The sequence below is a fragment of the Pagrus major genome, chromosome 20 (assembly GCF_040436345.1).
Source record: "Pagrus major chromosome 20, Pma_NU_1.0".
Taxonomy (NCBI): domain Eukaryota; kingdom Metazoa; phylum Chordata; class Actinopteri; order Spariformes; family Sparidae; genus Pagrus; species Pagrus major.
In genome coordinates, this window is record NC_133234.1 from 19920623 (window position 1) to 19936480 (window position 15858).

The 15858-nt window shown below is 40.5% G+C and overlaps 1 protein-coding gene across 1 annotated transcript; it reads left to right on the plus strand.

Annotated features, from left to right (window-relative positions):
- The first annotated feature begins 10110 nt into the window (after window positions 1-10110).
- Window positions 10111-12903, plus strand: six3b (SIX homeobox 3b). Its single transcript, XM_073490029.1, has 2 exons — window positions 10111-10805; window positions 12765-12903. Exons 1-2 carry the CDS (start codon window positions 10111-10113, stop codon window positions 12901-12903), a joined length of 834 nt encoding a protein of 277 aa, XP_073346130.1.
- Window positions 12904-15858: the final 2955 nt, after the last annotated feature.

A 15858-nucleotide genomic window follows, 5' to 3' on the forward strand; every position in this document is an offset into this window, starting at 1 on the left:
ATTTTGGTTTTACTTAAGTAAAGGATCTGAATACTTCCTACACTCGATCAGATCAAAACCTGCCGACAGCCCGATCACTGACCAATCAGAACACTGGAAAAATTGAGTCCGGTTTCCTTCAGGATCTCAACATTGACATGAGCAGATTTTGAGGGTATGATAAAGAGAGATTTATCCAGGACGTCTGGGCTCAAAGGTGCCGTCTGTAAGAAAAGTAGATTCAAAAACTGACGCGTTGGCATCGTAGGACGGGACGGCCGCCATCCCAACGCATCACTTTTGACGAGTTTGTGAAAACCAGAGCATCGTCCGGTGATGAGACTCAAAAATCTACTTTTCTTACAAATAGCAACTTTAAAGCAAACTGAGCTAAAGTTCACCACAGCTGAAAATTGTGTTACACTTTTTTTTTTTTTTTAACACTCCTGTTCAAGAATAACACGAGGCGACTCGGTGATAATTAATATTGAACATTATACCCGCTGTTTTCTTTTATTAGAAAAGAAAGTCCACATTTTTAATTAGCTGGCAGTGAATTATAAATGCAGCACAAAAGGAAAGTCAAAAGGAAATACTCGGTGAGCATGTTGACGACACATTTAAAGACGTGTTCCTCGTGTTCGACAGTTACCGAAACTTTCCCCTCCGGTGTCGCTGATCTCAAGTCTTCCATTCACGGTTCTGATGATGTTGCTCAAAATAAGTTTCGCATGAACTGGATTGGAAAACCCAGAGTTTAAAAGTTAAACGAGCCTCTTAATAAACAGCTTTGAAAGGCTTAAGGTGAACTCGCTCCATCGCCGGCTCATCAGTCATTCAGAAAGCTTCCGCCTACATCATTTTCCGCTCTTAACCGTCTCGCCTCGTATCGTTTCGGTGTTGTGACGCTCACATTTCTCGACGAGACGAATCGCGTTAAAGTGAGGGCAGCAGCGCTAAAAGCGTCTTCAGGCGACATGCTGATGACCTGCTACTTTTTATGACCTCTACGGGGGAGAGAGTGCACACAAACCTTTTTCTGTAGGCAGGTAGTGTAGCAGATAGTTGAAATCTTGAAAAAGAAAGAAGGTTGTGTCCAAAGAACAGCGTGAATGAGAGGAGTGGAAGAAAAACAAACAAGTGTAACTGTAGAAATGTGTAAAATTCAGATGTAAAGGATGTTTTAAAAAATAGAAAACAAGATCAGCGTCATGGTAACACAGTGTGATGCGTAATAATGTGCAAAAAGACAATTAAAAGTACGAAAAATATGGAGTATATTAGCTCGGAAATGGCGCCAACGTCACCAGATTAGTTCATCGATTTAATCTGAATGAAGTGAAACAAAAAACGGTGGTTCAGTTCAATTATCAGGCGATGAATGTAGACAAACACCGTCCTCCACTCGATACAAAGATACTTGCAAAGATGACATTGTGATAAATCATTGTTTGTGCTGCACACACACACACACACACACACACACACACACACCGGTCTAATCTGTCACTCTGTCATAATTTGATCATAATCTCTAATCATAATCACGTCGTATCTTAAAGGTGTTCTCAATCTGGAGCGGGATTATGTGGGATTGCGGAGCATGTGTGTGTCAAAGTGTGAATGAGCAGTCCAAATATATTACATTATGGTGGTGTGTTTGTTGGTGTGTGTGTGTGTGGGGGTGTGTGATATTAATTTGATGATGGCGGGGTACAGAGAGCGCCCTCGCACTGAGTCCGCCACCGAATCCACTCTTAAGCCTGATATTACAAAACAATAGACACTGACCCGTTAACACGCTCCGCTTGTGCTCCCTTCATCTTTAATCTCTGTCACTTTAATTTGTTTTTGTGGAAGTACACGACATAAAGCAAAACAAGATTAATGCAAGAAACGCAGCCGCTTTGGTTTTTTTGGTTTAACGATCACATTTCTCGGGGACGTGGCGTCGGTCGGTCGGTCGGTGAGTAGACGTAAATATCTCAACAACCACCAGAGGGACTGCCGTAATATTTTCTACATATATTCATGGTCCACAGGGGAAACATTCATCTTTGGTGATGTTTTGACTTTTACCAGCAGGTCAAATCTTTCACTCATCCAGTGATACATCTCAAAAAGTTCTTGCTTTCAAGTTAAAATCTGCATTTAAAATGTTTCTCGAGTAAAAGTACAGAAGTTTTTTCAGCAAAATGGACTTAAAGTATCAAAATCAGGCAGCAATGGGCTCTTTTATGAGATCAGTGTTACGTTACGTAGCTCCCCATGGTCCCGAAAGATGGTGTTAACAGAAAATAATTTGTGCATGTTGGATTTAGATTGTGTGCAAGATTAAAAATATATTTTTAAAGACTTTGGGATGCTTCTAATTGAATAGAAACTGTATCTAAGAAGTAAATGTACTAAACAGTCCAATATTTCCCTCTGTGACATCGTGGAGTAAAAGCAAAAGTGTAAAGTTGCAGAAATTGGACATGCATCTGCTTTAAAAATGTACTTAAGTGCAGTATTTGTACTTAGTTACATTACACCACTGGTGTGTACAGGCTGGATTTGCATAAAACAGATATTCATGGTCCCCAGAGGAAGCTGAGTCATTTAGTGATCCTCTGACTTTTCCTCTGAGTGAAATGTTACGGCAACTACTGGACGGATTGGCATGAAATTTGTTTCAGACGTTCCTTGTGCCCAGAGGATGAATCCTGCTGACTTCATTAACTTTCCAACTAGTCCCGTCATCAGCAGGCTCGGAGAAATATGGACTACAGGTAACAGGATTAGGTCATCGGCGTACAAAAGAAAGGTAATGATTAAATAAATACGTTTTTGAGCAAAGTGTCATAAATTAGTTGATTTTTAAATGATTTGTCTACATAAAGATGTTCAATATGACCTTTAATGTTTTTGTGAAAGTACCAATAGTCATCCCTACAATGGGAACGCTGTTCAGATACCTGGTCGTAGATGTATGTTGTATATATCGTGAGAGTCAGTTCTACTTCAAGTCTTGTTCAATTACATAAAAACATCTCATATTTTCAGACTTTCAGCAGCTCTCCAGCTCGGTCTTGTTCCTCTGACCTCTTTCTTATTCACATTTTCTCCTCTTATTTGAATTGATAGCAGCTCCGCAACCTTTTAACCTGGAGCTGTTTGAAAAGCAGCCGCAGCTTCAGAAACTTCAATTTACAGGGCACATACACGATGACACCCAACCGCCCCGGTGTTACAATATTTCTATAATGCATTTGTATTTAATGCGTCCGTATTAAGCATTGTATTTATTCCTTTACTCTCCTGAAAGGTCAGCGAAGGTGTTCGTTGCCGGTGGATGTTGCGCTCTCTCCATCTCAAGGTCGGCTGACCTCGACACACCGAAGAACACGCCAATAGAAAAAGCAACAGATAAATTGCTCGGCAGGGAGGGAAAATACCAGCGGTGTGGCTCTTTCTCCTCTCTCCTTCACTTCTTCTTCTTTTCTTTTCTACCTGCTCCGGTGCTTTCACTCGACTTCTTCTTCCTCCACCCACTCTTGTGGATTTTTTTCCGCTTGGGGGCGAGACAAACGGTGACCGGCATCACGTTACAAACAAGACACCTCTCGTCTGAAGGCGATTTTTAAAGGAGTTCAATCTCCATACATGGTGAAATATAATATACTGATGGCCACGCTGAAATCCCTCCGTGTGTGTGTGTGTGTGTGTGTGTGTGTGTGTGTGTGTGTGTGTGTGTGTGTGTGTGTGTGTGTGTGTGTGTGTGTGCATGTTTGCGTGTCTTAGCATATGATTTTGAGTGGAGTAATTTAGCAGATGAGCGTGTGGCCATTGTTAGAGGGATAATCTGGCTCTTGCTGCTCAGATAGGTTAACATGCGGCAGATTAGACCAGATTACCCCAAACCACACCAGACAGGACAGGAGCTGTAGTCCCTCCTCCTCCCTTTCCCTCCCTCAATCCATCTGAGCTGAGCCTCCCCTCTTTGCCTTCATTTCACTTCAGACTCTCTTGGCTTTTTTATTTCTACATCCTCGTCCCACTCCTTGTTTTTATTCTCATCAGGCTTTTCTTTATTCGAGCTCCTCTAACACGTATTCCTACCATCACCCAACCCTAATGATTTGATTTCTTCTATTTGCAACATTAAAAAAGGACGTTTTGATCCCTGTCTTTGTGGTTTTCATTAAAAATCCATTATAAATCTTAAACAAAGAGCAGTATTTTAAAAAAAGAGTAAACATCATAAGATATAATGGACGTGTGCTACATATCACAGTGTACTCTTCATTAAAATATAACTACTTATATTCTGTCTCCATGTATTTAAACAGGTCACCATCGTGGGATTAAGGGAGATGAGCGTTTTTTGTGCTTAACGTGATATTACTGACATTTAAATACATTTATATATGAACGGTGCAAGTACGCCTGGTTTGGTTTAATTCTGTCGTTAATCGATACAAAACACACTTGTCCATATGTTCAATAAAATGTGAATAAATGTACTTTTGGTTTGTCCACTCTGGGCTACCGTACAAACATGGCGGACTCCATGGAAGATATAGAAGACAAGGTAATAAAACCCAACAACTCTTAGTTTCAGGTGAGTATACACGAATGAAAACACAATATTGAAAACATAATGCATGATTGTGAATACCTCCTAAATTCTCAAAGAGGTGAACAGATTTCTCTTTTTTCACTGATTTCTTGGGTAGATTGTTTGAAAAATGATTAAATCTGGAGGTGAATCAGTAAAACCAAGAAACAACAACGACTCCTGTGACAATAATACTTCTGTATAAAGGAAATTAACTTTAATCTCACTCATTCTCTCCGTTTCCTCTCCGCTGACGTGCTGTTTTGTTTGTTTCTTCACTCACTTGCATGTGTGCTTGGAAAGTGTTAACCCGCACCGACTGTGAGTCGCTGCCAGTCTTTGTTCGGGCTCCAGCTGTTTGTATTTTTGGCCGCTGTGGTTTGTTTGTCGGGCAGCTGCTGTGTTTGTGTAGTTTAAGCTATCAATTAAAAAAAAAACACCGTCGAGTGGTGAGATGACACCGACACAACACAGGATAATGATGTAATTACTGCTCACATCTGGCTCCAGAGGGCAGTGCGGCACATGAGAGGAATTATTAGTCAAATTATCTGATTATCTGATTATTTTGTTTGTTCAGTAAAGGTGTTTGTGCATCTGTCATGTCGTGGATGCTTGTTTTTTACTCATGTGTTTCTGAAAAACACCTCTCCTGTCCAGCTGTTTCAGCGCTCGCACAGCTGGAGTCGCCAGTCAAAAGTAGCGAGATTAACTTCGAGGTATTGGGTTACAAACCAATCAGGGGCCAGGATTAGTCGCCCAGGTACAGTTACTTGAGTACCTGTCCTCAGAGGTCAAGCTGTGGTCAAACGGTGACCACACACACACACACACACACACAGCCTCCCTGCCTTCAGACCAGTATGACGATGAGAAGACTCACAATTTGTGACTGTTGATCCTCGTCACGAGTCCCAGAACCTCAATGTGACGTCTTTAATTTACCCAATTTGTGTGAAAAACATTCCCAAATCAAATGAAATGCATTTTACAGCGACATTAAACCAGAAAAACTTATATATATCATATTTTAGAGGAAGGAACCAGCATTTTCCTTCATGAAGGACTTAAAGATATTATATGTAACATTTTTGATATCACTATATGCTGTTATATTGATTCTTTGGACAACAATACGATATATATGAGACAATATTATATCAATATCAATAAAGGCTAAATAAGAAATATATAAAATCATCTGCCCAGTTAACAAAATCTGTTCTTTTCTGCTTTTGGCCATTCAGAAAATAACTACAAATAAATAACTCTAAACAATTGTAAAGTGCAATAAAAACACACATGGCTTAACAACAAGCTGACAACTTTTACAAAACTATAACATACATCTCAGTAATAACTGTCAAGGATGCAAATGTCATTATTAGCTTAAGCCTATGGCATTTTACATTGCATGGATTAGCCTAGCAGCTTGCAGACTTTTCCTCCTTTCTACTAAATTAAAGGTGCAATATGTAAGAATTCATACTCCAAACAAACAGGGTGCAGCATATCACCAGAGTAACCGCTAACTGCTGCTAACTATAGCTGCTGCTGTTAAACTTGTGAGCTCAGAGCACCGAGGAAGTGTTGGTTTTGTTTACTTTTGGCTGGTTAGCATGCTAACTTCAATACATAACTCCTCAGACATAAAGATATAGCATCGTAGCTACTTATGTCTTTTGTTTTGGTTAGATTCTAGCAGCAGCAATTAGCCTACATACTGTGAGTTTAAAGGGATAGTTAAACTTTTTAGGAAAAAACACAGTTGCTCTTTCGTCGAGAGTTAGTTGAGAAGATGCCACTCTCGTGTCGGCACGCTAAATATGAAGCTACAGTCAGGAGATGGTTAATAGCATAAAAACTGGAAGAGCTAGCCTGCTCATTCGTACATTTACCCCCCATAAAACAACAATTTCACATTTTTGCACTTAATTTTTGTACTTCATGTTAATTTGTGAGCTTCAGAGGTGTCTCAAGGTAGATTTTGTTAATTCAGACAGAGCCAGGTCTTTAAGCTAGGCTAGCCATCTCCTGGCTTTAGCTACATATTTAACTCAAGAGTGGTATCGATCTTCTCGTCTATTTCTCAGCGAGAAAGTGAATGTGTGCATTAAATTTCACAAAACATTCAATTATCCTTCTAAATTATTGTTGTTGATTACTTTTCTGGCAACTAACTTGCCGATTAAGACTCGATCGACCGACACTTTAGCAACAGGTTAGCGTGTATAAAAAGCTCCATCCTCCCATTATTTCCTCGTCTTAATTTTCATCCTCCTTTAGTCTGCCACCATCTACCCCCCCCTCCCATCCTTCCTGTTTTTTTGGGTACCATTGTGCACCAAACTCTCCTGGAGCCCTGCAAGAGCACAAAAGCACAACAAAGACGCAGGAAGTGATTAGTGGCTTAACGAAGAGGAGGCTTTGTGGGGAGTTAGGGGGGCTGCACGGCCTCTTCCAATGAGACGGGGTGAGGGGGTTAAAGTTTCAGGGCTTAACAGGTCAGTGTTAAGTTGTAGAGGTCAGTGGACAGGTTAATTAGGAGCTGGGCTTTTGTTTACGGGGGGATAAGGAGGCGCAGAGGCGATTCACTTCGTATCCTCGCTGTGTTCCCCGAGCCACCCTCGAAGTGTCATCCACCCGCTTGTAGCTGCTTTCCCTGCTCCTCCCTGATAATTGTCCTGTCGCTGAAAGGAAAGATGTAGCTGAATTAACTTAATTGTCACCATTACAACGCACTCGCCCCCTCATCGCCACAACACACACACACACACACCTCGAGTACGTTTCTCTCGAGTGTGTTTGGTGTGTCCTTCCTGCTTCAGTTGCGAAGAATGTCTTTTCAACTTGGAGGAGCTGTGGCCATGACTGTCGCTCAGAGACTGTTGTGTGTGTTTGTCCATTGTTCTGCTGTTAAAACACACACAAGACAGAAACATGCTGCAATCCTCTGTAGACTCATGAATCTCAAGTAGAGCAGAACGAGCTACTGATGTTGAATGTATGTGTGGGAAGAGGAGAACAGAAACTTTACTGATGCTGAAACAGCTTTCTTGGCTGCTATAACCTTCTGGATCACCTTTAATCATCTGTGTTTGTGAATATGTCGATGAAGTTGTGCTGTTAGTCTAAGGTGCTTGGCTTCTTCTGATGAGCGGATCCACCAATTTATCAAAGCACTCCCATCAACCGCTGCTAGCATAAAACAACCTCGGTTCGCCGCCGTGCCGAGCTCGAGTTAGCAAGTTTTAAAGGAACAATATGTAAGAATATGAAGCCGTTTACATGCATTGTGGATGTGTGCCAATCCACCTCGCCTCTTATCCTACTAAGCCTACTAGTGACAATCGTTCACGACACTAGCCAACGTCAACAAACAACCAGCACCCAGTACAAGATAGACACCGACACTAGACTTCAAAGTCAAAGCTAACATACTGCAAAGCATGCTACCTAACGTAGCAAAATACTGTCGCGAATTCATGCGGCTGATTCTGCAGGTAAATTGACTAGCATGCTACTGACGGACAGGCTTCGTTTGAATCTCCATCAGAACTATCGGTAGTCCAGTTGCATTGTGGGTAGGCTAATGTATGGTAATGGTTTGACTTCACTGGATAATGTTAGCTAATGTTAGCTTGTCTGCTAACACAGATGAATTGCTAACTAGCTAGCATAGCAAAATACTGTCTTGGGTGGATAATGTTGGTAAATTGGCTATAACGGTTTGCAAATTGCTATTCAGCTAACGTTAACAACAATCAGCGCCTTACTTTCACTGGGCTGCTTTCTTACAATTTGTATTTCATTGTTTATAGGCTACTATGCTCATATTTGTAGTCCTTTTAACCTCAATTTTCTTACTGTTTTGTGTCTTTTTGTGGGGTAATTGTTGATTTTGAGAAGTGCCACAAATACATTTTTATAATTATACGTTATTATAAAGCTTATTCGATTGGATTTAATAAAGGCAGGAGAGATTACCCTGATAAGAATGAACCCTGTGCATCATTTGGGGTGAAAAACTGGCACACGACTCCTCACAGGGACATCTGTCTGTTGGGGTAATTGGCATTAACCCTTTTAATCCGAGTGACCCCCTTTTTTCACGCCCAACACATCTGCATTGGAGCTCTCGTACGAAAGAGTGTGTGTGACAAAACAAAATGAAGATTTTGCACAATAAATGTATTAAAAGTGTGTTTTGCTTGTTTTCGTGCAACGTCTTTTGTTTGTTGTGCCCAAAAACAACTTCTTTCTATTCATACTTAATACAAAAACACACACACAAGCATGAAGTGTGCCACACTCCTGAAGCATATGGCTCAGGTCAGCCAAAATGTGTTAATGCTGATTGAATATGCTGCTCTATTAGACTAATGTTAGCAGGCTGTATGGGCCCCGATGCTAATCCAAGGTAATAGAATGGAGCTGGAGCGCAGATTATCTCTAAACTTATGGATATTAGAGAATAGAAAAGTGATTAGAAAGTGATTAGAGTGGCGGGAGACCACTTAGAGAAACATACGCTTTCAGGTCCGGGTGAGATTTCCAATCACACCGGCCACATTACTGCTATTAATGATGCAAGCAGCTTACCGGCAGGACGACAGAGGTTATGAGATTGATTTGATAGGAGATTGTGATGTCGGCGTGGTTTAGTTCACCATGTTTTTTCATTTTATTTCTCTTGTCAAAGTCAGTTTTTCCTCTGCTTTGTGGTCTCCTTACTTGGTATTTTGCTTATGTTCTCTAGATTTTGTGATTCAAAAGTCATAATCAATATCAATAATTCCCCTGAATCAATAATATTTGTTGAATTGAGTCGTGTGGATATCTTTTTAAATTGTTCGGACACATTTTGTTCTTTTAGGGTTCGTTTAATGTGTCTTCTTTCTGTGTTGAGGCTTCTGGATCAGACAGAACCGACTGATCTGAAAACTATAATGATCTAAAACAATGATAAATGCTGTCTGTGACAAAAATTGTGATTTTTTTTTGTTTCGTTTTTTTGGTTTCTGATGCCGTTTTTGGTCATCTTCAGATCAGTTCCACTCGAGAGCGGACAAAAAACCAGTAAGTGCTTCTTGAGTCAAGTTTTTCTGAGTCAAAGTATCTGTTTTATGTTTTATGAAATGATACAGCGCCAATGAAAAGTATTCAGATTCAGATAAACAGATTTCTACACAGTAATGTTAATTAATTAAATATATATAATGTGAAATAAGTGATTGCATAAGTAAAAAGCACTAAAAGGGTAAAACATCCATGTGGCTGAATACTTTTTTATAGTCACTGTATGTGTCCAGCCTCCTTGTCCTCCTCAGGACGGAGATAAATCCTCTGCGTTTGATTGACAGTGCTGTCATGACAACCCCGCATCAGCTGAAGGATGACCAATCAGAAGTCAGAGTGAGGGTCCCTCCCTGACTCCCAGGTGAGCTAAAGAGTCAGACTTGAGCAGCTTTCTTGTCAGACTGTTTCAGAGACACGCTTCGTCTCCTCTCTGGCTTCACTCTGTCGTCCAGATGGTGTTCAGATCGCCACTCGACTTTTTCTCAGCCTCCCGGATCCTCCTGCCCCACTTCGCGGATGGGCCCCCTGTTCTGGCCCGGTCCAGGTCCCCGGAGGACCCTCCCTCCGCCTGTCCTCCCCTGGCTCTCCCTGGACTGTGTTTCTCTGCGGCGCAGATCGCCAGCGTCTGCGAGACTCTGGAGGAGACCGGGGACGTGGAGCGGCTGGCCCGCTTCCTCTGGTCCCTCCCGGTGACCGCAGACGGCCGCGACTCCATCTCTGAGCACGAGTCGGTGCAGCGGGCTCGCGCCGTGGTGGCCTACCACACGGGGAGTTTCCGCGAGCTTTACCACATCCTGGAGACGCACCGCTTTACGCGCGCCTCGCACGGGAAACTGCAAGCAATGTGGCTCGAAGCGCACTACCGGGAGGCAGAGAAGCTCCGGGGGCGACCGCTCGGACCGGTGGACAAGTACCGCGTGAGGAAGAAGTTCCCGTTACCGAGGACCATCTGGGACGGAGAGCAGAAGACGCACTGCTTTAAGGAGCGCACACGGGGGCTGCTGAGAGAGTGGTACCTGCAGGACCCGTACCCCAACCCCGGGAAGAAGCGGGAGCTGGCGCACGCAACCGGACTCACGCCGACTCAAGTTGGGAACTGGTTCAAAAACCGGAGGCAGAGAGACCGAGCGGCTGCAGCCAAGAACAGGTCAGTGACTCCCACTTGAAATAAGTTGTTTATTGAGTCTCCACAGGAAAGAAAAATCACGCATCGCACTGGAGAGCAGTCCGAAGGAATCACTGACTGTTTGTTTAGTCGCCTTCAGACTTTATTTTACTGTTAAAATCGAGGCAGCTGTAAATGTCCACAGTTGAATCCGTCTTCTCGTTGATCACTCACTTATTTTCCGCTCTCTTGTTGAGGCTATTTCCTCTCCACATGCAGCACAAGGCTGTGCGTAAAAAGGGCCATTCATGCGTAAAAGCGCGCGGCCATTCAGCTTGTAGGTTTTTTTGTTTTCCCCTGACCTGGTCGATCTTTTTTCACTCTCTGCCTCTCTATAATTTACTTCAGGGTCAGTGTGCGGGTCAACCGCTCTGGTGGTGAAGGCAAAACGTGCGTGAATGGGAGCAAGTGGCTCAAAACACACAGGAGATGATTTGGTGTTTGGCTTTGAGGGTTTCGATCGATTTAAAACAATTATTTATACAACAATAGATTTATTGTTTATGGTCATTTTAGGATTTTATTTTTACAAGAACAAAATTAAATTAGAAGTTTTGTTTTTCAGTTTTAACACAAGATTTTCTTTTATTGATCCCTCAGAAGGGAAATCCCAGTTACAGCCGCACAAGGATAAACAGAGAACATTAAAGGGGCAGTGTGTAGTTTTGGAGAAGAAATTCAAACTCCGAATTTTAATATTTACAATATTAATGAGGTAAAACTCAGAAATATATATTTCTTTTCATAAATGAATAAACGAGCTGTTCTCAGAGCAAAATAAGGTCCAAGAACACTGTTTGAAGCTAGAAAGGTGGCAGGGTCCGCCACATAAAACAACAAAGTAAAACAGTATGAAAAAAGAAATCAGTCAATGAACATATTTCTCTTCTGATTAAAAGAGAAATTAGACACAAAATGCAAAATTACAGGCGATAATAGCAGCACACACAGCTGAGGCTGTTCTTGAACTAATGGAGCCGTAACATGTAAAGTGACATTGTATAACATGATGATGTAATCATACCTGCAGTTTTCTGTATTAGTGTTGACACAGTAATGTAAAACAAACAGTATAACGTTATATTTAAACCGTGCATATTTCCATAGCATTATATTGTTGTTATTTAATGTAGTGTAACACAGAAATGTTGTGATATTAATGAAGACAACAGCAAAACAGCTCAGATAAGATATAAAGTATAATGAATATATAAACAGTTAAGTAAAATATATGCAAAGAAATTAGTCATATTATTGATATAATATATGTCTGGACAATATATTGATATTATAATATAAACGATAAATATATTATATTAGTTTTGTGTCCAGTATTTGCAAGTAAAGCCCAACAAAGACAATGGAGAGGGAGAGCTGGCTGGTCAGTGTGAAGACAGTTTGTGGTCTCCACTGCTGTTGTGCTGTGTGGCGGCAGTGGACGCAGCGAAGAGCAGAGCACTAGTAACTAAAGGCTGAAAGGCGTCAGGGATCCACCACCAGATCTTTGGTCTTGCTGAAGTTGAGTTTCAGGCGAAGCCTCCTGTAGTTTAATCTGAATCTGAGGTGTATGAAGAGGAACGGTCCTATCACAGGGCCTTGAGGTGTGCCGATGTTGGTGATTGCAATCTCAGAGGTGCTACCATCCATTTCTGACATACTGTGGCTGACCAGCGAGGTGGTCTGTGATCCAGGATGCAGCTTCAGGGTGCAGGGTGAGAGAGAGAGGGCCTTGTGGATCATGAAAATGATGATATCCTTTACTGTTTGGCTCGTACAGAAGGAAGGAAGGCAGTCAGTCAGTAGGGTCGTCGAGTGCCGTAGAACCAGCCTGTCAAAGGTCTTATGACACGTGATGTAAGAGCTGCAGGAGGTCTTATTAGTTTCGACATCTTCCTCGACTTCCTCGCTCATAACAACTCTTCCTCTCCTCGTTATTTTCAGGTTGCAGCACCACCGGATGTGTCCGGACGGAGCGCGGTCGTTCAGCGGAGGAGAGTGCAGTCCAGACGAAGGCGGCGAGCGAGCAGACGGAGAAACTCTTCTCTCGGTAACGGACAGTGACTCCGACTTGGATGTCTGAGACTTTTTAATCTATGAAAATGGACCTTCAGGACTCCTGTGAAGCTCCGGTGTGGATTACCAGAGAGAGGAGGAGGATGTACGCAGACAAAAAAAGGCTGGTCAGGGTTTGCAATAAATGTTCAGGGCATAAATCAGCTCCATGTTAAAGATTTGTTTTAATAGATTTATGTCTATGCTGCTTGTTTATTGATCACCAGCTGCAGATCAGACCCACAGTTTTTATTTTTAACCTCGTCCTCTCTGGATGGTGACATCGAGCCGTGGACCCCTGTTGGACTAAAACTAAGGGACCTAAACAGACCAGTGACATAATTATTCTTATTTTCTCTAATTGTGTGTCATTTTATTTTATTTTTTATAAATAAAACTAGTTTCTTTAGACCCCTGGATGTCCACTGCTGTAGACAATCAACACGCACTGAAGCCTTCTACCTCCCGTCCGACCTTTTTTTCAAGTTTCTTTTACCTTTGCGTCGACTTTATTTAAAGTTCACAGAGTTCACTGTGCAGTCTGTGTGTGTGATGTCGTCCTTTATGTTCAATCTGATGCTGAATAAATGTTTTGGTATTTTATATAAATAAAATTATTTAATATATGACTGTTATTGTGCCTGTTCTTCTTTAATTACACCGTATTTCATAAGGACTGTGTGTGTGTCTACAATTAAACATGAGTGAAACGTTAACAAATTGTTAATAACATAGTATAATACAGCTTTAATCATATTTAATGATACAGTATGATTAGACACATGAACAAATCCTTACAGTGTGTAATAAAGCATGTGTTAACTGTTAAAACACAGGTACTGATGATTCACAGGTGGGTTTAAATATGTTAATTGTTTAACTGTAGTTTCAACCTCTGATAAATGATGTTTGTTAATCTTTAATATAAGACGTAAAATACTTTATTTGTCATACAACGAATTTTCAGAGACCAGCAGCAGTCGAGAACAAGATATAAAATACAAGTTAAAAACAAGATGAAAAAAAGAAAAATAAATAAATAAATAAATAAATAAAAAGAGGAAGCATCGTCTTCTCACAGTATGTATTATAAATAATATATTTAAAGAGAATAGAGGCAATTATTCAATAAAACAGACGGATAACTAATATTTTTAGAGTTAATTTGTTCCAAACATGTTATTTTATCCTTTACTCCACATTGGTTTCAATAACTTTAGCTGCTGCTTTATAGATCCAGATTAATATTATGAAATGTAATCAACAAACATCTAAAATACAAATTCACATAAAAAGCTCCACCTCTACAGCTCTGTATTAAAATATTTAAACATTAATGTTTCAGTAATTATAATCCAATAATGTGATCTGAATTATTCTATATTTCTACGCTGCTGTATTATTAAGTATTTACTTAAATAAAGATCTGTGGAGTCGACTTCTTCCACCTCTGTCTGTTAGGTTTGGCTTCTTTTGATATCTTCCCTCTTAAACCAGATGTTTCACACCAGCCTCCAAGCAGCCTGCACAGTAGCATCTTATATATTTTTTGTTTTTATTATATGTAAAAAGTATTTTAAAAGAAACCCAGTTATTCTCTTTATTTCTGACCTGCAGACACCACAGAGTGAAGACTGAGTGGCGCCATCCTGCGGTCAAAATGAGTACAGCACACCTTTGTTGTTGGAATATGCAAAAAACTCCCAACTGCATTTTCATCTCTGTTAGGCCAAGTTTTTATGTCAGCCTGATACAGAAAATAAACAGCTGTAAAGTTCACAAACCAGGTCCCCAGAACACTGTTTGAAGCTAGAAAGGTGGCAGGGTCCGCCACATATAAACACAGTAAAACAAGTATGAACTTGTGCTGTCCTTTAAGGTCAGTTTGTTTATTCAGTTCATTCAGTTATGAAAACAAAGAGAGTTTGTTTATTTAGGCATAAAAAACTACAAAGTGCTCCTTTAATATCATGTCACACTGGCAGGGGTTTACTAAATAAAACAAATAAAAACCCAGGAGGAAAACTTCCTCGAAAATGCAGACGGCCGCTTGATCACCGTCGAAACATCAAATCTACGAGGAGCATTTGAACACAGCATTCAGTGACGTCATGTCCTGAACGCGTCATCCTCCCTGCAATGTGTCCCTCAGGCCAGCAGGTGGCGCAGCTGGTCCGGCCTGATTCATGATGCTCAGTATGGACATTTCTCTTCTCGTCCCCCTTTTTAAAAATACATACTGTATGTTTAATTAACTTGTACTTGTACTTTTGATATTTAAGTACTTCCTCTAATATCAAGTACTTTAAGACTTTTACTCAGGTCTGTATTCATTTTGGAGACTTGGACACAATATATCTCACTCAAGTACGACTTTTGAGTACTTTTTTAAACACTGCAAAGTAGCAGATATTGTAAATACTCAAGTACTTCAACATTGTACTAAAGTACATTACTTAAGTCAGTGTACTTAGTTACATTCCCTCACTGCAGGTACATACAGGAAGCCTATTTCTAGGTGGGTCTATGTAATAATAGACTCAACCATCACAGCTGTAATGTTCATACAGCAGCTGATGACTGCAGCACTGAAGAGGCAGGTAAGGAAATATATTAATTAAAATGCTGTTTCTGGAACTTTAAATGAAGTATGGAAGCCCATTAACACCAACATTTATCTCGTAATTCTGACTTTTTGTTTTATAATTTTTCTGATTATACAATGATTCTGACATTTATCTCATTATCTCGACTTTCTGTCACATGACTGCAACTTTTTATTTAATGATTATGACTGTTATGACTTTGTATATTTCATAATTAACACTTTTGATCTCATAATTTAATTTCTTCCCATAATTTTGACTGTTTATCTCATTATTTTGACTTTCATGTCCTTATTATGACTTTTTATCTCATATTTGTGACTTTCATCTTATTATTATGACCTTTTATCTCAAAATGTTGACATTTTATCTCATAA

Excerpts from the sequence above, each read along its gene's own strand:
- six3b (XM_073490029.1), top strand. The coding sequence starts at position 10,111 with ATGGTGTTCAGATCGCCACTCGACTTTTTCTCAGCCTCCCGGATCCTC. Across the intron at positions 10,806-12,764 it reads GCGGCTGCAGCCAAGAACAG|GTTGCAGCACCACCGGATGT; the intron begins GTCAGTGACTCC and ends CGTTATTTTCAG.